This window comes from Topomyia yanbarensis, chromosome 3 (assembly GCF_030247195.1).
Source record: "Topomyia yanbarensis strain Yona2022 chromosome 3, ASM3024719v1, whole genome shotgun sequence".
Classification (NCBI taxonomy): domain Eukaryota; kingdom Metazoa; phylum Arthropoda; class Insecta; order Diptera; family Culicidae; genus Topomyia; species Topomyia yanbarensis.
Window position 1 is genome coordinate 134,641,089 of NC_080672.1, and position 27,733 is coordinate 134,668,821.

At 37.1% G+C, this 27,733-nt stretch overlaps 1 protein-coding gene across 1 annotated transcript in view; it reads left to right on the forward strand.

The window, feature by feature from the left end:
* The window catches only part of LOC131692447 (ankyrin repeat and BTB/POZ domain-containing protein 2), a 277,153-nt gene that overhangs the window by 175,858 nt on the left and 73,562 nt on the right, over window positions 1-27,733 (forward strand). The window contains exon 4 of the mRNA XM_058979500.1: window positions 2,532-2,950. Within this exon, the coding sequence (XP_058835483.1) occupies window positions 2,631-2,950 (320 nt within the window). The 5' untranslated portion in view covers window positions 2,532-2,630. The remainder of the gene's footprint in view (window positions 1-2,531; window positions 2,951-27,733) is intronic.

Consider the following 27,733-nt stretch of genomic DNA (forward strand, 5'->3'; position numbering starts at 1 on the left):
CGCAAGAGGATAACAGGAAAACAAAATTGTACGGTACATATACAAGTAAAAAAATCCTGAAACTAACTTTAAATAAATTTTAGCTTTGAGCTACTGCAAAGTCAATGCATTGACATTTTTCTTGGTGATATTCCAAACATTATATAACTTCTGAACGTGTGCTTAAGGACAAACGGTTTTACCTTCGTTTTGTATTTGCCCCTAGTAAAGTTATACGGGTTCAAAATCAGCCATAACTCTTTACAAAATATTCACTGTTCTTTGGTCTCTTCGAGAAAGTTGCGTGTTTTATAATTATGCAAAATACCTTAGAACATTGTTAAAGCGAAAAATCGGAAACAAAAAAGCTATAAGTAAAAAACAGAGTTTAAGGAGTTAATCATAGAAAACGTTTCATAACTCGAATATTGTGAGTGACGGAGACAACATATCTTCACTATAATTTATAAAAATACTCTTTTCTGCAATTTTGTTGAAGACGGCCAAGCGCTATCTCTTTCGGTTCATAAGTGAGATTATATATAATCTGCTACGATTAGTTTTTAAGTAAAATTGCCAAAAGATGGCACTCTTGGCATACACAAACATTTTAGAATATGTAAAATCGCTAATATGGACGATTTGACTCCAATGAATGAAGTACCTCAAAGCACTGTTTTTAACCACTGTACGTACCAAGATTCCGTCTTTCTACACACCCTGTCCGTTTTTATGCTCTCGAAAAACCTTTCCCACTTCGTCCAGCGTGGTTGAATCCGCAGATTGTCTATCATCCCATATCGTAATTCTCATTGCTTATTCTATCGTAAATACTTATCAGCAGAAGCGGTGCAATGTTGGTTCTTTTTTGTAGTGGCAGTGCAGCAAATTCATTTACCGCCCGCAACCGCACCTTGAAGAATCTTATTCTGTAAATTTAAAAGTTTTCTAACCTCAAATATTAGATGTGAAGCAGCGATGTGCTTTAGTGATACTAAACAACAATTCAATAAATGTAATACATACACATAAACGTGTCGAAAATTATATGACTTGCACTGGTTTTCGTACAAACCATGTTCAGAAGAGGAATCATATATCGCCAATAGAATGCCCAAAAGAAGTAACAAATAAGCCCTGTCGTAACAAACAATCCGCGAGCATGGTTACATATCCCAATAAATCAGTCAATCCATAAACTGTTAAGTCAAACCTCAAGTGTCCTTCACCTTTCGACTTAAACCGTCCCGAGTGTTTTCAAGTGCTCACAGCTGCACCGTGCGCCAGTCGAGAAACAATCAACCCACAACAACACACCGGTTCGCAGCATATTTTGCACGAAACATATTTAATCGATCGCATATCGGTTGTTTACGTGCTTCGTACATACATAAACACACCTTGCCGCAGGCTGCTCCGAACGATTCCCCAACTCATCATTATCCATCATCCCGAACCACAGACAGAACACTGCAAAGTTCTTGCATGAGCAGCATATTCTGAACCAGCACACACTCACAACCTCAACCCAGCAGGGCAGCATAATGGTATTGCGTGTTTCCCTCCTCCGTGACTGGTTCAAATGCAAAGCACGGCTTGTCATCCGAGTCCGCTATTTACCAGTATAGATTCGTGAACAACCCCACCCGAAACCGAACCAGAATCCAACTCAAACAGGTCTATTACAGAAAAGATCGAGAGTGAATGGAAAATGCAACAACATAATGTTTTGCAGTTGTATTTCAATGTGCCGATCTCGGCAAAGCTGTAATGTACAAAGAAAAACTACACCATCGAACGTGATGAATATTGGGATCATCCACAATATGCGGGGTGAAAATGTAGGCGAACTTTTGTTTTCTACTGTGTGCTCATTCTTCTTTAATGTTTTGTTTGCCAAAAAAAAATTGGCTACGCTTTGTAGAAAGCGAATGTGTTGAACAATTTTGTGCGGGCGTAGAGAGTGATTGATTACAGTCGGTTGGCGAGGGAATGGGGAAAACATGCTGCCAAAATAGGAAGTACGAAAAGAGAATTCCAAATATGCGACCGACTGAATCTTGAAAGACGCATGAGCCAATGCCATCGTTCAGAGAGTCTAGCATGGAAGAGTGCATAAAACATGAGAAAATCATGTTTCTATTTTGAGAGAGCAACAAACGTGAAGGAGTACCCGAATGCTGTAAGCTTTTAAACGTGAAAGCTTTTTTTCGCAAGCTTCGTCGCTTGGTCGCTCGTACGCGTTCGTCGCTGGCAGCGAATTAAAGTCTCTTTTTAGTTTATCAAATGCCTCCCAAAGCAACTTTCGCCTAAAAATAGTTTGTTTATACATATGTTGAAACCAATACTAGCAAGGTTTAAATTAAGTCGATGCAATTTACATAAACATAATTTTTAACAAATAAAATACGATAAACGTACCAAAAAAGCATTGAAATGTATAAATAAGTTCAAGTGCCCTTTCACCCAAAGTGTATGCTTTTATGTTGATTCCCAAATTTTTCATAACCCACACATCTCACATTTTCTTTTTCCTTTCGTTTCAATTTCAGCTCAACCCAAAGACGCCATAAATAAAAGCATTCCCGACGGGATTGGCAGAACCGGGGCAAACAAAAAGAAACAACCAGCATGTCAACAACAGATCGGTGATGATAGTGGAGAAAGCGTTACCCAAAAATGCCACTGTCATGAGTCACAGCGGCACGATATCAGCCAGCCAGCCGGCCCCCTCGCTTAGTGGGAGTGCTGGCGGCGGTGGTGGTGGTGGCGGTAGTGGTGGAATCGTCAGTGGCAGCACCGGAGGCAGCAACCACTGGTCATTGTCTACGAACTCCTCGTCCGGTGGAAGTACCGCCGGCCGGCATAGTTGGGATCCTGGTCGACTCGGTGTCGAACACCTGGCCGGAGCTTTGAGTCCACTGTGCATAACCGACGCGAGCCACGAGATCGTACGACCAAAGCCTAGGCGGTAAGTTTATTGTTGGAGCTTTTTCTTATTGCATTGATTTTCCTTCCCCTGAATGTGCTCACCGAGTTGTAACTGCCGTGGAAACCTTACAAAGGTATGTTTCTTCAATCGGTTATATTGTTTGAAAAAGCTCGCAGTGTTTTGAACCGTTAGATGATAAGTTACGCGTGGTTTCTTTCATACAATATGTTTTGTTCAATAGTTTGTTTCAATTAGTTTTTCCGTTTGCTTCTTTTGGCTCACTTTGACTTTCGGAACATTCATGATCACAACGAAAATATATTAATGGTGCGCGATATACATAATGTTGTGCATAATCCTTAAGTATCCCATTATAAATTTTAAAGTAACACTCTGACAAAAATCCAAATTTATAATACTCCCAGAAGCTTCATGACAGCGTATATACCATGTTATACAGGACAGAACGCATCCAAACAGGCATAGTGCCCATTAAATTTTATTGAATGTAAATTTTCTTGTTATTTCTATTCACGATTAATGGACTCCGTTCCGCAGTGGTTCAAAACATGCTTTTGAGGATGGAGCTAAAAGTATTCATATTTGTGAATTGACCTGTTCTATGTTTAAGCGTATAAATTCTGCCATCTTTTGGCGATATTCATTTTTGGAGAAATTAATCATAATAGGCTATAGAAAATCTAGTTTATAAACGAAACGAGATAGCGCATGAGCAGCTTCAAAAAAGTTGTAGAGGAGAATATTTCCATAAATTCTGCTGAAGACATCTTTTCTTCTTTTTTTTTACGATTAAATTTAAATATTTTAGCCTAACATTTTTGTTTATGATTTTTCGTGTATTTTGTCACAATAGCAAATGTTTCTCAACTTTACAATGTTGAGAAACATTTACTATTGTGACAAAATACACAACTTTGCTGAGCCAACCAAATCGCTGTGGCTTGTTTGAATAAAGTTCTGACAGATTTTGTGTTCATTTTTCCCTGTTTTTGGGCCTGTATAACTTTACTACAAGGACGGTCATAGCGTAGTTGGTGAATCGATTGCCTTGTACGCAGCTCACCTAGGTTCAATACTCAACCCCGCATATTGGGTTAGAAATTTCTCCAAAAGAGATCTTTCTATGAAGCATTGACCCTGAAGTTTAAACTTTTATAATCAGAATGAAAAAAATGCTATGAGCAAAAATCATAATTATATATTATACAAAGTGTTCGAAGAGCTTGATTTTATGAGTGGCGTGCACACAGTATACTAGCACCTCTACCGGAGAGTTAATACCCATATAGAATGATTTTCTAACATCGTTTATCGTGTTTATCGTGCAAATTTCAGTTTCAGAATATGGAAGAAGAAAAAGATACACATTTATGTCAAAATTGTTGATGTGCTGGGCCAAAAAAACAAAAAAAAATATTGGGTATATTTGAGGTACTTATCCTTAATATAGTTTTTTTTCAGATTTTCATGACGATCAGAGAACTATAACTAAAATTGCAGCTCTTGATAACACACGGAAAAGGATGTTACCTGGACAGTTTTTTTTTGTTTTTTTTTTGTTTTTTTGTATATACCACTGCTAGAAATAACCACCGAACAATTTCAAGTTGTCTGAATGAACCTTGATTACTTATCACTATGCAAACTTTCAATTATCAGAATCTTCTGACAACCAATTTTCTAACTAACGACCCTCGGATCGATCTGGAGCATATCTCCAAAATGAATGATTCCAAGTAAGTGGAAACCAAGTCGTTATGAACTCGTCCACAAGAAACTTCTTCGCATATTGCCTACTTGAAGATTATTTTTGAGGAGATATTTTTTCTGTTGCATCGAACCACACGAAATTTTTAGTAGTTTACTAAAGGATTACTTGACCGGTTTCTTGCAAGATATGGCGAACCTTCTCCCATTCGTTCGTTTGTTTGGGTAGTTTATATTAAAAAATATCTTAAATGAATAGGTAGAAGGAAATAAAACGGTGGTCTGGACCTATTTTTTGGTCGAAATAAATTGAATGGTTTTGTACAGAACACGACCACGGTGACATTAATTGAACTTTTTTCAATCTAAACACGTTCTAGCTTATTCTACTGCTCTAATATGTTACAATTTGTTATACACCTTCCTCATTAAAATATAATTCATTGAAGGTCCAATAGCAAAATTCTATAACCACGTAGAAAACCATGCTTTCTCCTATACTATTAAACTTATCTATTATTTCTATTAATCAGTTATCTCACTAGCTGATTGGCATGCTTTAGCTGATCCATCTAGCAAAATTATACTGATCTGACGGAAAATATTTTCAAAAAGGGTAGCTCTATATTGAGGACTATGATGAGGAAGCCCACCCTCTCCAAAAGAAAATATTCAGTTCATCCACGAAATATGAAATTTCATTTTCCAATTACTACATTTTCAATAATGTAATATTGATCTGAAGTAAACTATCTTTAAATTAAGTATTGCTTAATCGATTAATGGCCAAATAAATGAAATTATTTAATAAATTACAGCGTTATTAACCTTTGTGTAGGCAAGACAAAATCATAACGTTAAAAGGCAAGCCGGGCCTCTAAGCCCCAGTAAAATGTAATCCCTCTCATAATAAAAGTATAAGAAATCCAAAGAACTTTAATCAGTTTTATTTATAATTTCAAGTGTTTCGACAGTTTGAATGATTTTTCTACTTAAATTATTTGAATAATGTAGACTACTTAAAAAAAACAAGCACTAGCGGATTGTTTCTGAACATGTTAAGATATTCTAACCTTCGCTTGTCATTCTATATACCGAATAGAGTCAAATACACGCAAAAATATGAATTCCTTACACGATAGGTCAGGTGTTTGGGGGCACTATAGGTCACTACTGATCGTCTCACAGTTAAGCAACCACGCGAGCAGGAATAAACAACTTCAAGTCCACCGAAGAAGTCATTTGCAAGTACAAAGCCTGACGCAGCTGTCAAAACAACATGTTTTTTCAACATTTCCTTATGCGGTTTCATGATTTTTTACATCCTCTGCCAATTCTCATATTTTTACCTGAATGACCTCAATTTAATTTTTAAATAATCTACAGTATTAATACTCTTCAAATAAAAGTTGAACCAGTTGTTTTCTAGCCTGGCCTAAAATGCCTTAAATCAAATCCAAACCTAGCACCTGCAAAAGGATAGTTTGGTGCACTGGAAGTGGTTCCGCAAACGGCTCAAAGTTTGTATGGGAATTTTTTTTTTCAGGGAATCTTATTGGCCACCCAAACTATCATTTTCAGGTGCAAGGTTTTGATTTCGAGATTTAAGGCATTTTGGGCCAGGCTATGTTCATTGTTCAATTTAACCTCGAATATAATGACCTATCGTACCCCCAGTTTATAAAAACACCGTAAAAATACCTTCGTCTTATTGGATTTAGCTTGAATATTTAACCAGGTTTTACCAATATTGCCAAAACATTTCCAGCTGTATAACCTTTCCAACGAGTGCTTGTTTGTCAAAATCAGTACAAAAACACCGTCGCCAAAGAAAACTGACCTATTCGACCCTACTCTAGTCTTCATTGGACGGGGACTGTTCCAAGAGACAGAAAAGAAGCCTGTTGTCATATTTTTTTGTAAAGAGAAAGAAAAGTTATAGCTATTGGAAAATTTAAATATATTTGTACACACATTTAAAAGATAAAATAAACTTCACAAAATGGCGGAGTTAGGGACTATTTCGATACTGTAATACCTAATTGGCGAGTGCCTTAGTATAGCTCATAATTCTGGTTTACATCAATGAAACAACAAAGATTTCCGATTTACTATTTGATTTTCTGTAACTTTTTTCGCGGTTTACGCAATTTATATATTTTGGTATGCATTTTTGATTTTAATGTGTCACAGAAATGATTAAAATCGGGTTGCTGTTAATATTGTTTGTTGAAACTTAAAAAGAATTGTGTAAGACACGACAACGGTTACATTGAAAATGCAAGATTTCTAGCGAGTACCATGTGCGAATTTCGAATTTCTAGATTTTTAATAATTTCCAGATTATCTGAAATATTTGCACATAAAGGGCGAACACGAAATTATTGCGACACATTCAACAGGGCATAACATTTTTACCATTGGGTAAAAATCAACCAAATTTTGCACACTTTCTCATTGATGTGTATTGTTTACATGCTGTCAAACTCGAAGTCGTGTTTTTCGATTCAACGAAAATGGAGGTGAATCAACGCGAGTCGAGAGAACAAATTCCTTCCAAACACATGGAATTTCCTGACTTCCCGAGCAAACGAAAAGCCCATAATACCCCCATACTCATGGGGTTTGTCATGGGTGTTTGAAATGGGTTCAACCCATGAAAACACCATCACCATGGTCCGGAAGATCCCATATAAAACACCATATGTTGGTGTATTTATGGGTTATTGAGACCATTTTATGGTGTTTTGATGGTTGTGAATTTTGGCATGGACCATGTTTAAGGTCTTTTCAAGGGGCTATGTGGTGTTTGAACCCATGAGTATTTGCTCGGGTTGTCGCACCGGGTTGGGAAAAATGTTGAACATTCACCATTCAACCATCTCCAGAGTGTTGAAGCGGTTCCAGGAGCGGTTGACGTTGGACCACGGCAAAGGAGCTGGAAGAAAACCGGAGAACAAAAACGGAGGGAAAGGTGAAGCGGATGATTAAAGCAAATCCCAACGTCTCAAACCGTGATTTGGCTAAAAAGATCGGCATGTCGCAGAGCAAGAAGTCCAGAATGCAAAGAAGAGAGCTGAACTACATACATACAAGGTACAGAACTTCCCAAACCGCGATAAGCGGCAACAATTGACGGCTAAAACTCGGGCACGGAAGTTCTACGAGAAGATGCTGACAAAATATGGCTGCTGTGTGATGGACGACGAAACGTATATAAAAGCCGATTTTAAGCAAATTCCGGGGTTGGAGTTTTTCACCAGCAAGAGCAAGTTCTATGTGGAAGTTCGCCTCCAAATATCTCATTTGGCAGGCCATCTGCTCTTGCGGACTGAGGACAAAGGGCACAGTAAATGGCGAGATCTACAAATCTGAGTGCCTCGAGAAGCACCTTTTGCCGTTCTTGCAGCAGCACGACGAAGCTCCGCTATTTTGGCCAGATTTGGCATCATGCCACTATTCTAAAAGTGTCCTGGAGTGGTATGAGGCCAATTCTGTCCATTTTGTTCCAAAAGACATGAATCCGCCAAACTGTCCGGAGCTGCGCCCGGTGGAACAGTACTGGGCTATGATGAAGCGGGAACTTTGGAAGAGCAAGAAGATAGTCAAAGACGAGAAGGACATGTTAAGAAAATGGAAAAAAAACTGAGAAACTGGTACCGGATGACACTGTAAAGACTTTGATGGAGGGCAGCAAGTGAAAATGCGTTCAATTTTACACTCAAGGCTCCATCGATTAACTTTTCTTTTGATTTTTTAAGTAAATATATGTATAAAAACCACCCTAAAATTTTGGTTTGATTTTAAACATTATAAGAAAATTGGCATGACATTTTCGGTGTCGCAATAATTTCGTGTTCGCCCTTTATTGTTATTTATTTTCACAATCACAGATAAAAGATAGTTTGATTTGAAACAGATGAATCAATGTGGAAAAATGCACAGTGGAACGGAACAAATGAAACTGATATACCTGATCATTAACCCTTTCATGTCCAACTTTTTTCTCGTGCATGTAGGGTTCCAAAACTATTTTTCCCTGAAAACGGTGGGGTCAAGAAGCACGAAAAGCCTTTTTTCATAAATATAGGTACTTTCCTCGCAGTGCTAAAAGCTGCTCATTTTTTACCTTCCTATTCCAAATACAATTCTCCTAAAATATTTGCAATAGTCCAATTGCGTATAAAATGTAGCCGAAGACAGTCTAAATTGATAAGTTTTATCAGTTTTCAATAATATTGCAACATAACGAAGATATGTGAAAAATTAATTTTCAGTCATCAACGTAAACTGTTCCGGGCAGCACTGCTCCATTATAATCCAATCAGACTAATTGCAATAACTTCAGTTATAAAGCTGATCCTTGTAACTGTTAATACTCAAATGAAAGGCAATAGTTATACTTATTACCCTTACTTGTTTTTGTGAGCAAATCTTGCCTCAATCAAAAGTTATAGCTGTTAAAAAACGTTGTTGTCCACAAACAACATGGACATGAATGGGTTAACAAGCGTAAATGTAAATCAAGTTAATAAAAGGAACTTTCTAATTCAATTCTTTTTCCATTGTGGTTTTGTCCTAATATGGACGGTTTGCTGATAACTGTCAATGGTATGGAAATAAAGTAATTCGATCAGATATATATTTAACATTTTATATCAAGCGATGAAATGTGTAGGACGCTTATGGGTGTCGAGATGAGGTCTGTGTTATGGAATGTCTTGCGCAAATATGTCAAGTCCAGAAGCCCTTCGGATTTCGTCGTAAGTTTTGTTGGATGCGGTTCACATATCCTTTGTACAGCAATTTATTATAACAGCGGTACTCATTACTGGCTATTGCGAAAAAGCGCTTGAGAATAGGGCATCGTCGATTTGTGTACGCACGTAGAGCTTTGGCACGGATGCGTTTCAGATTCCGAAGCATTGCGTTCGACCAGGGAGGTTTCCTGGGAGGTTGATAATTTGGAACAGATTTTTCAACACAGTCAAGGAGTAAACGATTATAGAGAACAACTGCAACATCTACATCCACTTGATCAAGTAGTACACTTCAGTCAATCAGCAACAGTGAGCGGCGTAGAGCTACTAGATCAGTTTTGCGAAAATTGATATCTGATGTGCTCCAAATTATGTGGTATTATATCATATCGCGAGTTGTGAGGACAAGACATGCGTAAAGAATTGAAGAACAATTTGTGCCAGAGAAGTGGCTCTCAAACTTTTTCGTACCACTGACCCCTTCGAAAACACCTTGGATTGTGCGGACCCCTATGCTTCAACATCGATATATTTTTCAACCTGTTACTTGGAAAATACTTGAAATTGCTATAGCTTAGCTTAGCTTAGTCTAGTTGACCGTGAGTTTCCCGTGATTGATCAAAACCTGTTGAAAGTGCATATTGAACCAATTGTATGATACTTGGAAGTAGTACATCATACTCAACGTGCAACCTGAAGAGACTAAGATTATAGTATGATCAATAATGTAGATGGCCACGCCCATGCAGGTCAATTTTGAGATGGGAGGTAATGTTAGGTCAACACTTGTGACTGTTATGACCGAGGAATTCTCTACATCATCCACAAGATATTGTGATTTAGCTAGGTACGCACGCGCTTTGTCTTTTCATTTTAGATCAAAGTTTTTCAGTTTTGCGACCTCCAGTAGAAATATGAATGCCGTTGGAATAGGTATTTCAATAATTATTCTCCCGCGGGGCGTTGCATAAAAGGATAAAGCCGCGTGGAGTATAATAAAGGTATCGATTCATCTATATACAATATGATCTTAGCAATACGTGCGAAAGTCGCTCGCGATCAATTTCTGAGAATTCGAACAGCCGGGCATCGGGAGTATTGCTTCGTATTAACACTTCAAAGATCATTTCCAAATTTTGCAGTATAAAGCAAGCATACAAAAAGTATAAAATATATCCCAAATAAATGTGAAGAAATTCACTGCGAAATGTTAATGACAAGTTGGCATTTCCACTCTCCATATATCCGTTTGCATAATTGGATTAAATGTCAAATTGCAAGCGACATGTTTATTATGCGCAATAAATATAATAAACACAATAACAAGGGCTCTTGATCCACCTGTGGCCCAAAAGAAGAATAGATGGAAGCAGTGGCGCAGCCAGGGGGGTTTTGGGGGATATCCCCCCCTAAATCAAAATTAATTGGATTGAAAAAAAATTAATTGATGTTGACAAATTTGATTAAATATTGTAAAAAATATTTTGGAAGAATATTGTCTGATCACTACATTGAGAACCTATTGTTTTAAGCAGCATGAGGACTTTTGGAAAATTGTGGGAAGGGGATTTGTAACTTATCTCTTAGCCGAGATCCCATATTTGTTAAATTACATCTATATCAAATCAAATAACTGCTTAAATTATTGTGAGTCTTTGTTGAAAGGATATATCAAAAGATGGGTTAGAAACAATTTTTCGAATGAGAAGCTAAGTTTGAATAGCAAAGTTTGTCTTTAAAATATAAACTTGCTCACCGAAAATTTGCATTTAAAAATTTCAATATATTTCAAGTTAGTGGCTATTAATGGTGTATATTTGAGTGCTGAATTGAATGGCATAATAAAATTTTACTAGGACTCGTTGTTAAGTTGTGACCTTGAATAGTGTAGAAAAGTCTAACAAATGCTCGATAACCTTTTACGGTCACGATCACATTCATTCGAAACTATCAAATTTCGATGTTAAGTATTCTTGAAGAATTTTACAACGTAAAACAGCACATTTACTGTTAAAATAATTTTGGTGGTGAATGCTCCTAGAAGTAATTATAGATAATTTACTCTTCAAGCAAATTTAGTTCAAGGCTCAATGTCTTCAGCAAAGTTTTTAAAAATGCTATTTCAAACAACTTTGATGAAGACATGAAAACTCCATATATTCAGAGTATCGAAATATAGTAAACTATATATAAAAGAAAGTCTTTAAAATAAGTTATTCTGATATTACTAATATTATTGTTTTAGTAAATCTCTTCTGCGGTTTATAAACAATAAAAGTCACATTGCATTTAAGGTATGAATCTCTGAAGCTAACAAAAAAGTTATATTGAAGAGAACTGGCTTTAATTTTTTTCCTAAATATAGTTTTATAATTCTATAGGCTGTATTCATGTAGCCTTCATATTGTCAACCAAATTATTTAAAATGACATTATCAACAACTTTGAAGAAGGCACCAATTCTCTTAATATTTTTGAAGAGTTAATTCTTCATAATTATTTCTAGGATAATTAATCATTGAAGTTTGTATATGAAAAGATGCGCTGTTTTATGTTGGAAAACTTCTTCCAAGTTGTTAAACATTCAAAGTTGATGATTCCGAAATTATGCGATCTTGACCATTAGAAAAGGATTCATTTACCCACTAAAAGTTCAAATTCTTTGACTTTGTTTACAAAGTATATAATAAATTAATCTTTAGAGGTTTTAAACCAGTTCTATATTGATTTTATTTGCGTGTAGACTGGAATGGCATTTATTAAATTACTTATGTTTCTAAATTTTCAATAATTCTTCATGTTAAATTTAATCATTTTCAAAAAATCTACGATTTTCATAACCCTCCCCCCAAATCGAATTTCTGGCTACACCACTGGATGGAAGAAGAGCAATACTGGTAAAAACCGACTACCATATGAGCGGTTCAAACTCGAAAGAGTGACACAGAGTACTGCACTGGATGATTTTAAAGAAAGGACCAGGAGTGCTGTTTTACGAAGGTTCCACATTTTATAAAAAAAAAACTAGCTTATTTTGACACAGCTACAGATCGCTTGGCACACAAACAAATTTTTGTGCAATTCGACAGCTTCATCTTAGGCCAATTCAAAAAAATTTCTCCATGAAAGTTTTCTAATTTTAAATACAGTTTCTAAATCGAAACTTTGAAAGTTATACCTTGACATGGAAGAGCCTATATATTAATATATGCTGTTACTTACTGTAGAATTAGACTTCATTCTTTACAGCTATTGTACCTAAAACGGTGATTCACTCAATATTGAATGGATAAAGGCTATGATGCAAAACCTTAAGGTCCGTCCAGGTTAAGTCTTCGGTATAGATCAATACCTTGACCTAGGGGCTCCTAGCATGTTGTTAGTCGCCTCTTACAACATGGGAGCAGGGGTGGCATTGCGCATCTCGAAACGAAAGGTTTATTGTATGCAAGCTTGTATGAAAAAGTCGATTCGAAATGGTTCCATAATGTCGCCCCAGGTTTCCAGTGGTTCTATTTTTGGCTGGAATAGTGCAAAAAACATTTAGCCCGCCGGACACCACACGGCATTGGAAAATACTTGAAATTGCTATATCGGATAACCCGGACAAAATATTTTTCTTCGCGGACAGTCAGCAATTCCTTCACTAACCCCCCCTAGGGTTCCTCGGAATCCAGTTTGAAAATCACTGTGCTAGAGAGTTGTCAATAAGAGCACTATAGGGGAGAGTGAGGACACTTGATCCTTGGGGATATTTGATTCCCATATCTCCTAATCAACACTCATAAAGTTATCCAAATATGAAAAGAAAATAAAGTTTATGATGTTTAAAAAACAAATCTAATGTATTACATTTGGTTTAGAAAAGTTATAAAATATTTTAGAAAATATGTGTTCAAATCCATCTCGAAGATCTTTTCACAAATTTTTTGAACGGTTGTATGAGATCGTCGAACTATTTATTTATGAATATATTCAAGTACGATTACTTTATAAAGGTTTTGCCTAGAAAAACACGTTTTTCGAATAAAAAGTTTCACTACACATACAAAAAAATAAAATAAATTTTGTTCACTTCATACAACAGGTATCTTTAATCCCTGTAACACTGGGTGATCCTATATCATTACATCTCTGAAACACTTTCAAAATGTATAGAAATAAAAAAAAACATCATTTTCATAACGTACCTGGCACAATTAATTGATCTAAAATGTTTTTTTTTGCGACAAATGATGGTATAAGTTATTGAAGGTTGAAAAAGCCAGTTAAACAGCATTGATTTACCGCAAATACTTGTCTCGACTTTCTACTCAGGTTAAAGTTTGTCGTGTATCTAAAAAGGTAGTCTTATTAATTAATTTGTCAGGATAGGTGGTTAGCTGAACTTTCGTATCTATAGGTCATAGTGTGCTTTGTTTCTTTCTCCCTAGTAGGCGAGGGAACAAGTTACCACACATTTTTACAAAAACCTCGTTTTGGCATGATTTTCAAAACTGTTTCTATTACTGACAAGACACAGTATTCGGATTTACACATTATTCATAGCTCTTACAATTCGAATTGACTACAAGATGGCGAATTATGGGATAATGCGTACCCACTCTCCCCTACATTTCATCATCAGAACTTATTGTGTAGTAACTAGATGATACCAAACACGTGGTTATCTCCTATAACGAACCCCGAAATGGGTATTAGGGACATGAACATCATTTAAATCCCATAATCCCGAAATGGGTATTAGGGACATGAACATCATTTGAATCGTATAGCGGCGAGGCTTTTAGTTTCTTGCTCTGGGCGAGATAATAACTCACTGCGAAGGTAAAATTATGTTTCTGATTAGCCCCTATTGAGTTCTGCCGAATCCCAGCACAATAACTAATGAGCACATATACCCAAACATCACCTATGTACTTACTATTACACTCCCACTCGAACAAAACATTTCGAAAATATTAGGCACTGCTTTCGTAATGTTACTATTATTTTGCGGTAAATATAAATGCGGTAAAGAGTAAATTAGATGTTTATTAGTCTAGGTCAACCTGGAAGCCGCAAACAAAAATAATTTTTCCAAGTGGATATAGAAATTTCAAGTCTTGCTTCCTAACAGACTGATATATTGATAGTATACAAAATCTATGTTAAACCGTGGGGGTCCCCAACAACTTAGGGTGATTTCCAAGGGATCCCTGGTACGAAAAAGGTTGAGAACCTCTGGTCTATTCAAACGTTTTACTGAGGATACGGTAATTGCAATCTTAGGCGAATCTTGAAATAATTAACAAACAAGTTATGCGCATATTCGCATATAGGTACGATGAATTTGTTCGAACCATTTTCCAACCACAATGTATGAAAAAACAATTGAATGAAAGATGCATGCACATCCGCTACTAAATATATCGTGTGAAAAGTGTTGATTTAATTTTGGGAAAACAAAACAAACATTTATCAGTAGTAAAGATATTTACTATTTGTCTTGTCATAAACTTAACTGAAACAATTGCTTTTTCGTAGCACAGGCTGTTTACTAAAATGCAAAGAGACGCGTTAAGCTGCATCACTGTTGTTACGTAGAGGAAAGTGGTGTGCATTGTACAACTACTCTATTATCAATAGGTATAAACTTTTTACCTCATCGCACTTCCCTGTCAATAATTGATGTATGTAGTTTGAATATTATCTGTCTTAGTTGAGTATATGTAAGCATTGGTTGATGCTTAGCGTGACTAGTGTTATGATCCTAGTACCACTAATTAGAAGCGATCCTCATCGGAACTCGAATGTCCTTCGTGTGGCCTTGGTAACATGACACCAGACCAAAACAATCGTATGGTGGAGCCATCAAAATTGTGCATTTTGTCGATACTTGATTTTTGTACGTTATTGTCAAAACTGCAATATATTTCTTATGGATACGACAGACTCCTCTACGATGAATAAAAACGCAAACTCAGTCTTCGCCTTTCGCTTTCATCCGACGTAGGAAAAGTCTTCATGAATAATTCAATTCAGAGGAAAATATTAAATAATGCGAAGCGTGGAAACTGCTCGTGAGCACTTTTCTCGGGTATGACTGCATTATTTTCACTGCTTTCCGTTACACTATAGACAGGTGTCATAACGAAACATCTTAACTTCAGCTCGCACTTCATAATGTTTGATGTAACCCAGGAAGCTTGATACTGTTCAATTTTCGTGCTTTGAGAACAGTCGAATTTACTTACTTAAAACGCTTTTAATCCACCTAACAGTGTGATGAGACATTTCTTATAACTCTTATCACTCTCTTTGGATATTATATCGTTTGAGAACATTTAGAACTTAATGTTTCGCGATGTTTTTGATAACACATACTACATGGGATAGTGGCAGGACTCAGAGAATCGCTCAAATCAGCATAGGACAACATCAGTGCTAGAAATCTCAAACCAAATCAATGGGAAAGCGAAAAAATGGCCCATAAAATAGACATTCCAACGAATTATTGTTAATGCTCTGTTAATAAAATATCTAAATTGTGGTGGGTAAACTGAATTTTCCTAAAGGGGTTATTTATTTATCATTCGCATGTATGAAAAAAGCCTTATGTTTACATTTGTGAGTATCGCCCTTTTCACAAAAAAGCGTTGAAATGAAATCGCAGCTCCTGATATCACGTTATCTCTGAAGTGCATGAGTGCATAGTTCCAAATTTTACTTCGACATCGACTTTTTCTAAAGGTGACTTCCCAGTAGTATCCTTGATTTGAATTATTACCGCTAATCCTAATGCCAAAGAACAAATAAAAACCTCTCGAAAACGAACCGTTTGGGGAAATCATCATCATTACTGGAATTTTCATTTTCACGAAACTTTTCGATAGCCTTCCGTCACTTGCGTTAATGCACTGGGTGCACAGTGCTCCGAAAATCTAGCGAAATCGTCTTAGGGCACCAGCGGGTCTAATTCAGAGCTATCTGCGCGGCGAGTTAAATCTGTAAAGAACACTAAAAATTATTTTCTATTCAATAATTTTCAGTTCAGCAATTCGAGAGATCGTGCTCACCGCAAGCCATGAAAAATAGACTACGTTGTGAAGCGATGGTCACTATTTATTAAAAAATCACGGTTAAATAAAAAATTAAACTATTAAAAAATTTCAATTAGTTTATAATTTTCACAAACTTATTAGGAAAAATTGTTTAATAAGCTTTCGTAATATTGTGTAGGAAAAAAGCTGAAAATTTCAGTATTTTCTCTATCTGCAACATATAAACCCTTAAGTATACCAATTTTTTTTCATTTCGTTTATTTGATAGGCACAAATGCGTTAGCTTGGCGGTGCCGAATTATTTTGTTTTTACATTTTGTATATCTTAAAACTAGGAGGTTACAATGTTGAAATATTTTTTTTATAAATGAGAAAAATTTTTACAGCTATCTTAAGACTAGAAAAAAAAAATCTATATATAAGAGAGGGGGCAAAAGATTTTTTTTATGAAAAATTTTAAAACAAGGAATTCAATAGTAATAGTTTTTTAGGAAATATTTACAGTTATCTTAAAACTAACAATATAGTTTGGTACACAAAAGGGGGAACAAATATTTATGAAAAATTTCACAGATGTTTTAAAACTAGGGATACAATTCTATTTACAAGATGGGGGACAATAGTTTTAACAAAGAGTAGAAATTACAACTATCTTAAAACTAGGAATACGGAATACAAATTTGATTTTTTATCGGATACTTATGCTTGGTCATTTCCAAAATCGGTGTAGAAGTAGTTGTATCAAGGACAGGGGAGAGAAGGCGTAGATGGTGACCGGTAGAGAAGAGCAAAACTTGCAACTTTCGGGCAAACGGGAGATCAGCGAAACAAATTTGCGCCTCAGTCTAGTAGGTCGGATTGGCGGATGGTATTCTTCGGACCCGCGGGGAATCCTTTAAAGGGAATCCTTCGGACCTCGAGTCGCTCTCGCTTCAGATTCCGTAGTGATAAGGGCGACGGCGGTTACATAGTGGCAGTCTGAAGCATATCGGTTCCACACGGCAAGAGGAAACTTCTAAAAACGAGAAATAAAAAGAGAGGGGCTAAATTGGGATATTTATCGTTTTTATGAAAGTATAAATAAGGGACATATAGGGGAAATCACGATTTGCCAGCATATCTCGGACTGGGACATTGGGTGGTCTACCTCGGGCCCGAAGGGAATCCTTTAACTGAGACCTGGCGTCCAAATACCCGGCGCATACCCAGACAACGTGCTCGATGTCATGATAGCCCTCGTCACAAGCGCACAGACTACTCTCCGCAAGCCCAATACGCCGCAAATGTGCATCTAAGGTGTAGTGGTTGGACATAAGTCGGGACATTACACGAATAAAATCCCGACCCACATCCATCCCCCTGAACCAAGGTTTCGTTGATACCTTTGGGATAATCGAATGTAGCCATCGTCCAAGTTCACCATTGCTCCACGAGGTTTGCCAACTGTTGAGTGTCCTCTGACGACAAATACTAAAAAATTCGTTGAAGCAGATTGGTCTTTCGTATATGTCACCATTTAATGCGCCCACCTTTGCTAATGAGTCGGCCTTTTCATTGCCCGGGATAGAACAATGAGAGGGGACCCAAACAAAGGTAATCTGATAAGATTTTTCAGATAACGTACACAAGGACGTATACCAATTAATTGGTATACGAATTGGAATAGGTTCGCCAAATTTTGGAAGAAGCCTATAAAATAACCTCTTGAAAGTTACCTAAAAATTGTTGTAGTTCGATGCAATAAAAAAATCATATTTGGCAATTCATATTTGGCTGATACAATAGGGGTGTCAATGTATTATAATAGATATTCAGCATTCGAAGAAGTTTCTTGTGAACGAGTGTAGAACGACTTTGTTTCTACTTACTTGAAGTCAGCGGCGTAGCCAGAAATTCGGTTTGGCGGGGGTTTGGTGAAAATCGATCTTACTGTCCAAACGGCATAATTCCGAAACCATAATTTTTGAAGTTTTAAAATTATGCAGAATTATTTTCCAGAAAATAGTAACAAGGTTCGTGTCTTTAGCGAATTTGTTGAGACTTTATTGTAGTCATGAATATTAACCTGAGAAAATTCACCATAAATACTTCTTGGACGATATACCGTCAAAATTATTTTATCAAATGATGCACTGTTTAACGTTTGTAAAACTCATTGAAGATACTAAACCTCCGAAATTGGCGGTTTCAAAATGATGTTATCTTGACCTTAAATTACTGTTTTTAAACATTTGACTTATACATACAATTGGTCATACAACAAAAATCAAATGCTCATCAAAATCGATCAGAACCTGCTAGAGTCGAATGGAAATCGTCATTTTTCATAAATTTCTCTCTACATTCGGAAAGTATTATTCTCGTTATTAATCATATTACGTTTTCGTCTCAACTCGACGCATTCCCAAAATAAAAACCTGTTTTAATCCATCTAGTGGTGCAATTGTGCTTGTCTCATTTGTCCAGACTACGATTCCATGGCTGATTATGTTCAATACAATGGCGGAAATGAATATTACATGTTCAGTACGATTTGCACATACATACAATGGATCGACAGCCACGATCTTGAGATACTATGTGATACTGAAACATCGCTTGAAACCAGCGGCGGATCATGGAGAAAGATCCGGAAGGTCCAGGTCCTGCCGAAAATTTTCAACTTGTTAAGAATTTTTAAATTAGTTTTAATTTTAAAGTGGCAACCCCTCACTGCATACTCCCTCCGGGCCGGTATGATTGACGATTTTTAGAGTGAGAAAGGCAAAAATGTACTAAAGTCCAAAAAAGTCCATTTTTGCCAAACATCTCAATGTTTCATGCATTTTAAAGTCATTTGGCATCAAAAATACAAATTTGATTTTGAAAATTTTTCATTTCAGTTTATATGGGAATTTGCTGTGTGATTGCACTCTTCAACTCGTAACTCCGGAACCGGAAGTCCAATCAATAAAAAATTCAATAACAGCCGATGGGAAGGTTGTACCTTTCATTTGAGACTAACTTTGTGTAAATCGGTCCAGCCATCTCTGAGAAACAGAGGTCACATTTTTTTCCACATACACACATACACACACATACATACACACACAGACATTTTCCGATCTCGACGAACTCAGTCGATTGGCATATGACACTCGGTCCTCCGGGTCGGGATTAGATTGACGAATTTTAGAGTGAATGAGAAAGGCAAAAACATTTTTGGCAAATGTTGAAAGTTATGCATTTTTCTTGGTGAGCAGTTCTATGTTTCATAGACATTAAATCAATTTTAACTTCGCTTCCTATTAAATAAAGGTTGTTGTACGGTGTTAAACCCCAAAACCTTCTCTTGGCTACGCCGTTGCTTGGAGTTATTTTTTTCGCTTTTCATTTTCCGATATGTTTCAGATCGATCCGATGGTTATAAGTTAGAAAAATTGCAGTGAGAAGGTTCGCACAAATGAACATTTTTGTACTGATAAGGTATCAAGTTCCTTCCAGACAACTTGGAAGTGTTCGGTGATTATTTCTAGCGGTTGTAGATAGTAAAATGAAATACAAAAGTCGTTTTATCGAAATAATGTTTAGCTTATTTCAATGGATTATTACTATATTGAACAATAAATGGGCGACAAAGAGTAATCAACAAACAACAAGCCATAACTTTTAAAGTATTCAAAATAAATATTTAAAGTCTTTAGTAAAGTTATTCGCAAAAGTAAGAGCTACAAATTTGCTGAAGACACCATTTCGATATAATCACTTCCAAGAAAATTTGTGAAAATATCTCACTCATAGGGGGATTAATCAGCAAAAGCACAATACCAAAAGAAAGGCCATATTACCTCCATTAAATTCTCCGAAGATACTATTGACCTAAAATAAGCCGTTTTGGCGTTAATAATAGATTATATGTTTTTGGTCATATTTCTGGCAATGGGAAATGATAAAAATCTTTCGTCGCCATTTAATGTTAAATATCTCTTTTGATAATAGTCCGATTTCTACAATCTATAGCTTGTTCGAAAGGTATTCGTTAAAGCTGTCTAAAAACATATAAATTGTTAATCTATATTGTCAGTTTCGGCAGATAATTTAAAAAAACTGCAAAAAACGCCATTTTTACGCATTCAAGCATTCATATCTTGGAAACTAAACATCAGAATCGAAAACAAATTAATAGCGTTCATACTGTTTTTTAGTTCTTTCATTTAAAATTGGTTTGGATAAGATCGGTTCAGCCATTGCTGAGAAACACGAATGAGAATTTGTCCGTTACATACACACACACACAGACACACACACACACACAGACATTGTCCCAAATCGTCGAGCTGAGTCGATTGGTATGTAAGACTCGGCCCTCCGGGCCTCGGAAAAAATCTTGAAAGTTTGAGCGAATTCTATACATTTCTTTTATAAGAAATGTAAAAAGGTGTTACTACAGCTTCAGGGACATATGTTTCCGTCAACAGATTACCTTTTATTCAGAAATTGTGAGTCAAAATCGAATAAGTGATATAAAACGAAATAACGAATTGTCTGGCTCATGATGAACCATCGCTTGACATAATTGCATGTAAATGGAACTATCAATTGCCCCGACTACCTGATAAGAAGTCATATGCAACCCATCCACTAATGACGGTAATGACCGGAGAAAGTGCTGCCGGCAAAACGGATCGCGTTGTTGCTTACTGGAAACTCACCAGAGTGTTCTTGCATTTCAATGTTGGTAAATTATAAACTTTTCGAAGGCTGGTACACAAAGCTGCAATTTGTCCTCTGAATGTCGGTCACCCAGGACGAGCTTGTCTGGTACAGACGGGAAGCTGATCGAAGGGTGTCGTGTTGATAAGATCATATACTGCGAGGTAAGGGACAGGAGCATCAGCACACGTGGCTGATTTTGGCGGTCAAGAGCGAAGCAGTTGTTCTTCGATGCAAACAGAAGTCAAGGACAGATGAAACGAATGGGTCTTTTTGGGCGTGTTCGTGTTTCATGGTTATGGATGGGCAAAATAATTCACCTTTCTGCGTATCAAATTATGCACTATTAGAGCCAGGGGTTAATGGATAGATCCAGGTGATGCCGGTACTCACAATCAGCTGGGCGGTGGTTAATTTTAAATGAATGTCTATATTGCCACAACTGTCGTATGTAAATTTGAAACGGAAAGTGCTGTAGATAATTATATGCCAGTGACTTGCAAAGCCTGATATCGATTATGTACCATTCTGTTCGCTGATTGGTGAACAGCATGCTGTTAAACCCTAATTCTGTGAATAGGTTTGAAACCAAGTAAAACAGACCCGTCGACATAATAGTATCATAAATACGTCCTACCTGTCCAGTAAATAGAGACTCCCTTCTGAATGTACTTCTCTTAGATGTGAGTTCTACAAACTGTTAAATATGACCACAGTCTATCTAGCCGCCCTGAAAGCGACTGCCACCCAAACAGTCGCAATCATTCAGCAGAGAAAACAATCAAAATTATTTCATCGCAAGCGAGAAAGCGTGTGAATTTTTCACTCACTAACTGGATCTCATTCGAAACTTTGGCCAACGTACGCCCTCGAATCTTTCGAACACTCGCAACAAGTGCCTGCCCGAATTAATTTATTTTCTATACACAGTCATTATTGCCTCGCGAACCAATTTTTTTTTCACTTGCCCATGTTGATGGGACCTCTCGTACTCCTCCGATGCTGACGATTATTATGATGATGCTGTCGGAGCACCCATTTCAGATGATGAACGGTGGCAGTCATCCTTGATTCACAGTTGGGATGGAAAAACTAGCTGATGGTTACACGATGCGAAGACTGTCTGCGTTGTGCGATAAACAATTGTAATCGTATTGTTATGTTTCCCGCCCAGTTCAAAGCCACCCAACCTGATTGTGGTAGCGGTGAAAGATGTAGGTACCTCACACTCTCTGTATCAACGCCACGGGGCCTTGCGCAATAATTATGCAGTCGGTGGTGTTTTCCTTCCAAAAAGCAAACAGTTCCCAACTGGGCTGCTTTCATGCTGCTGCTGTGGGAGTTTTCACGGCTGATTATCATCCATCAGCTAGCTAGTGTGGGTGGTGGAACCGAGGGTAGTCAGTTCATCACAGAAGGATTTTTTTCGGATAGTGATCTCTCTCTAAGGTAATCACCGGGTCTTAGTGGCAAGATTGTACCAGAAGTCAGAAGAGCACCTCGTTAGTATGCTTGCGTATTATTACCGGGGTGCATTTTTTGCCTCGTCGTTTATTTTCCAAATAATGAGAAACAGGAAGCGGAATTCTGCGATATAATATTGCATGCAACTGTAAGTATCACGTAGCGATAATAAAGAGATGGAAACAAATATTGGAATATTGTGTGAAATTTAAATTATAAAATACACAATTATATTCGGCATATGACAGAAAACTCTGTTATGTAGTTATTAACATCTTGAATTCAGATTATTTACAATGATAACTTTCAAGAAGTAGGAGGTTTAGAATAATATAGTTTAAATTTATATAGAGCAGTGCCGTGAAATAAATTTTGTTTATGTATTACCCATAACATTTGATCAGGTTATTCAATTTAGATGGTCTGGAATTGCAAAGTTATCAATAACCAACTTATTGCCGAAAACTTTGCTAATATCATTCGAACAGGATTAGTTTATTGCAAACCGCAGAATTCGATAGTCTGTTTCCTTCAACGAACATGCTTCATGGCTATGCGGTGCAACCAGGCAGGGCCGGCAGATTACGTGAGTAGTATGGGAAGTACAGTGAAAACCCGTTTTTATCAGACTCATGTTGATTTTTAGGATGATAAAACGAGGACATTGACAAAACATGTTTGCAATTACGTCAACGATAAAATGCTTTATTTTTGCCTTTCTCATATAGAAAAAATATGCAATCATTCCGAAAACCGACTTTTTAACCGAGGCCCGGAGGGGCGAGTCTCATATACCATTCGACTCAGTTCGTCGAAATTGACAAATGTCTGTGTGTATGTGTGTATGTGTGTGTGTTTTCAAAACTCAATCACTTTTCTCAGAGATGGCTGAACCGAATCGCTCAAACTTGATTTCAAATGAAAGGTATAACGCTCCCATAAGCTGCTATTGAATTTTTTGTCGATCGGACTTCCGGTCCCGAAGTTACGGGTTGAAGAGTGCGGTCACCCAGCAAATTCCCATATAAAATGGTAATACCATGATGTCCAAATGGTGCAATACATATTAAAAAGGGTGCAACATAACTCGAATTTGCGAGTCTAGGTCACCAATGATCATTCTAAGCAGCTTTGACCACATTGGCCACCTATGACGGTTCTTGATGCCCCGGGCACTTTCCAAGTTCGTAAGTTAATCTCACTCCTTTTTCTCAGGGAATTCTTGACCGATTTTCATAAACTTAGTTTCAAATGAAAGAAACAATACTCCCATGTACTGATATTGAATTTCATTCGTATCTGTCATTTGGTTCCGGAGTTACAGGTTGTTTATTGTGACCACATAGGAATTTCCCATATAAACCGGTAAAATCGTAATACTTCAAAGGATAAAAATACATTTCTATTTGCAAGTCTAGATTACATCATTTCTATTTGCAAGTCTAGATCACTGATGGCCAATCAAAGATTCTTTGAATATAATATCCACTATTGTCAGTTCCGGAATTTTCGGGTTCTGGACATATTCCAGAATTAGTCACATCGATTACTCGGTGATGACCGAACCGATTTTCGTAAACCAAATCTCAAATGGAGGGTATAATATGCTGTTGGGTGTTGCATACTCCATAAGCCCCCTCTCAACTTCCCCTCACGGCATCTCTTTCTACATCAACGCCTCCCTCCCTTTCCTTTGACCTATATTGTCTTCATCCGCCATATACATTTTTAGAGAATTTCGTTCCATAGCCATATATTATAAGTGAATTTGGAGTCGTTGAGCTCAAATTTGATATCGAAAAGATCAGATCAATTCATCTTATAGTGATAAATTGATTTTGACACACATTTTATGATATAACTTTTGCCAATAGTTGGTAATGAATACGAAAGAGAACATAAATAAACTATTCGATTTTAGTCGTCAATAAGTGTGGACGTGTTTTGCATTCGCTCCCGGTATCGCGCGCTAAAGTTTGTTTAATTTTAATTTCACCAAGCGCCTCGTGCTAAAGTTTGTTTTGTTTCAATTTGACCGCGCGCCGCGTGCTAAAGTTTGTTTTGTTTTAAGTGACCGATTTTAAAAAAAGTGCGAACGACAATAAAATGAACTGCGAAATTTGTGCCTTGGACGCCTCTGCGGATTCGATTCTGTGGACGTGTGTTGGATGCCCAAGGAAGTATCATGCAGCTTGCATTGGCGTGACCGTGCAGCGGGGATCACTAAGGAGAAAGGACAGGAGATTGGTTGATGTCAACTCGTACATACTGCCATGCTGCGACTCGTGTCAGGAACTACTACATGGGAAAATTGCTTTCAACGGACTCGCCGAGCAGCAAAAACTTCTGGAAAAACAAATACGGGAGAATACTGAAGTGATTCATCAACTAACATTTCAGCAAAACAAGCCGGACCTAGTACATGAGGCACTCGAAGGCCTAGAAATACTTCTCACTACTGTTAAACAGGAATTGATTGCAATCAACAAAAATAGTAGTCTAGCCGGCAGTGTTATTGCAATAAAAAACCACGTTACCTCTCTGCTTGACACAGCAATTAAGTCAACATCAGATAGTGTATACGAATCGTTAAAAACAGTTACTTCGGAATTATCCGCTGATTTGCGTGACATGAACGCGGAAATAAGTCAGCTTAGTCAGCTGTCATTAGACACAGCCAACAGTAATCCTCCAAATTCCACCCTAGGATACGAGATTCTCGACGAGTTGAAGTCGGTCTCAGTTGCCCTCAATGAAAACAAAAGCACCAGGCAACTACGGTCGTCACATGAATCAACGTTGCTGCCAGAAATTCTCAACGAGGTTAAAGCGATGTCAGCATATGTATATGCGAATAATAAGACCGCGCAATTGCTATCGCCGAATGACTCACGCCCCAGTTTGGAAATTGAATTAAATAACGCTATTAACTCAGGATGGCGTTTCTTGGGCACAAAAAAAGTATGGAAAGCTGACTGGAGTGAGTACGATGCGCGAGAAATAAATCGATTGAATCAACAAAAACAGGCGGATAAGGCTAGAAGGCGTAAAAAGAAACAAATATTTAGAAACCGGAATACTAATATTAAAAACAACAACAACAACAATATTTTTCCACCTGATCGGAGACCCCCTGCAACAATAAACGATCGTTATTATGGCCCGCCGGCCAATTTTTCCAATCGCAACTTTTTTAATCGTGCCAGTAGCTCCAGTCATAACCAAAACCGTCATCCCAATCATAGCTGCAACACGAATTTTCTACCACCGGATAGAGTGCTTCTTGCAGCAGCCAAGGATCGTTTTTCCGGCCTACCTACAAATTATATTCCATCGATTCAATTTACACGAGGCGAGATTTTGAATCCCTACCCAGCACGTGATACATCAAGATCATCGCAACAATTAAATGCAGTAAATACGGAATGTTCGCCATCATCATCACCGTGTGAGGCATGCCGCTTTCAACATTCGTGTTTTCGGTAGTTTCGACACTTTCCTTAGAAGAAGAAAAAGACGAGTTTGCTGTTGAGCACAGTGTTTTCCAAGAATTAGATAATGATGGTAGACTTTCCAATACAAAAAAGACTGCGACAGAATTATTAATGTATTGTCAAAATTTTAATAGCATGAAAAGTCCAGCCAAAATGGCAGAAATTCATAAACGTATATTAGGTTCGTCATTTTTGGTTATATTAGGAACTGAAACTAGCTGGGACGATAGCGTAAAAAGTGAAGAAATTTTCGGCAGTGGTTTTAACGTATTCAGAGACGATCGAAATCTTCACGAATCTCAAAAGAAGTCTGGCGGGGGAGTCCTTGTGGGTATTTCGGTTCAATTTAATTCAGAAATTCTAGTCACAGTGAAGTTTAAGGAATTTGAACATGTGTGGGTTAAATCAAACATTGCCGGCGAAATGCATGTTTTTGCCTCTGTATATTTCCCACCAGAGCATGCTAATATAACATCGTATGAAGCTTTTTTCCAAATTGCTGAACAAATTTTATCTGAACTCCCAGCCGAGATTAAAGTTCACATTTACGGAGACTTTAACCAACGCAACGCAGATTTTATTCCGGACTCTGAAAACGAACATATTTTAATCCCAGTCGTGGGAGAAAACGAAACATTGCAGTATATTTTCGACAAAACTGCTAGCATAGGACTAAATCAAATAAATCACGTAAAAAATCGACAGAATTGCTATCTCGATCTTTTATTTACAAACATTCAGGAAGACTTCTGTGTATCTGAATCTCTAACTCCTTTGTGGAAAAATGAAGCATTTCATACTGCTATTGAATTTTCCTTATTCATCCATGAAATTCAAAAACCCAGCGATTGTGACTTTGAAGAAGTCTTTGAATACCATAAAGCCAATTATGACAATATCAGGCGGAAGCTAAGTAGTGTCGACTGGCAAAATAGCCTTAGAAATGAAGAAAATATTGTAACCGCAGTGGACGTATTTTACAAAATTATTTTCAAAATAATTTATGAAGAGGTGCCTATTAAGAAAAAAAGACGACACGGCAACTCGAAGCATCCCGTTTGGTATAATAGACAAATTAAGAGTTTGAAAAATAGGAAGCAAAAAGCCCATAAGCTATATAAGAAAAACCAAAATAATGAGGACTTGGAAAAATATTTCGACATTTGCGATAAACTAAATATGGCCATAGATTCTGCACTTGCGGATTATAATTCAAAAACGGAACAGCAGATCAAATCTTGTCCAAAGAATTTTTTCAATTACGTCAAAACTAAATTAAAATCAGACAATTTCCCATCAACAATGCACTTGGATGACAACGTACGTGATAACTCGGAAGAAATCTGCAACCTATTTGCAACATTCTTCCAAGAAATATATACGACTTTTTCTGAACAAGACCGTGATCGCGATTACTTCGCTTTTCTTCCCGATTTTCCTTTGGATATTAGTGTCAATCATGTCATAGTGGAAGACATTTTCAATTCTCTAAAACATTTAGATGTATCAAAAGGTTCTGGCCCTGATGGAATCCCACCATTATTTATGAAAAACCTAGCAACCGAGTTAACTGCCCCATTGTTCTGGCTGTTTAATATGTCTTTGCAATCTGGACAGTTCCCTAAAATATGGAAAAAATCTT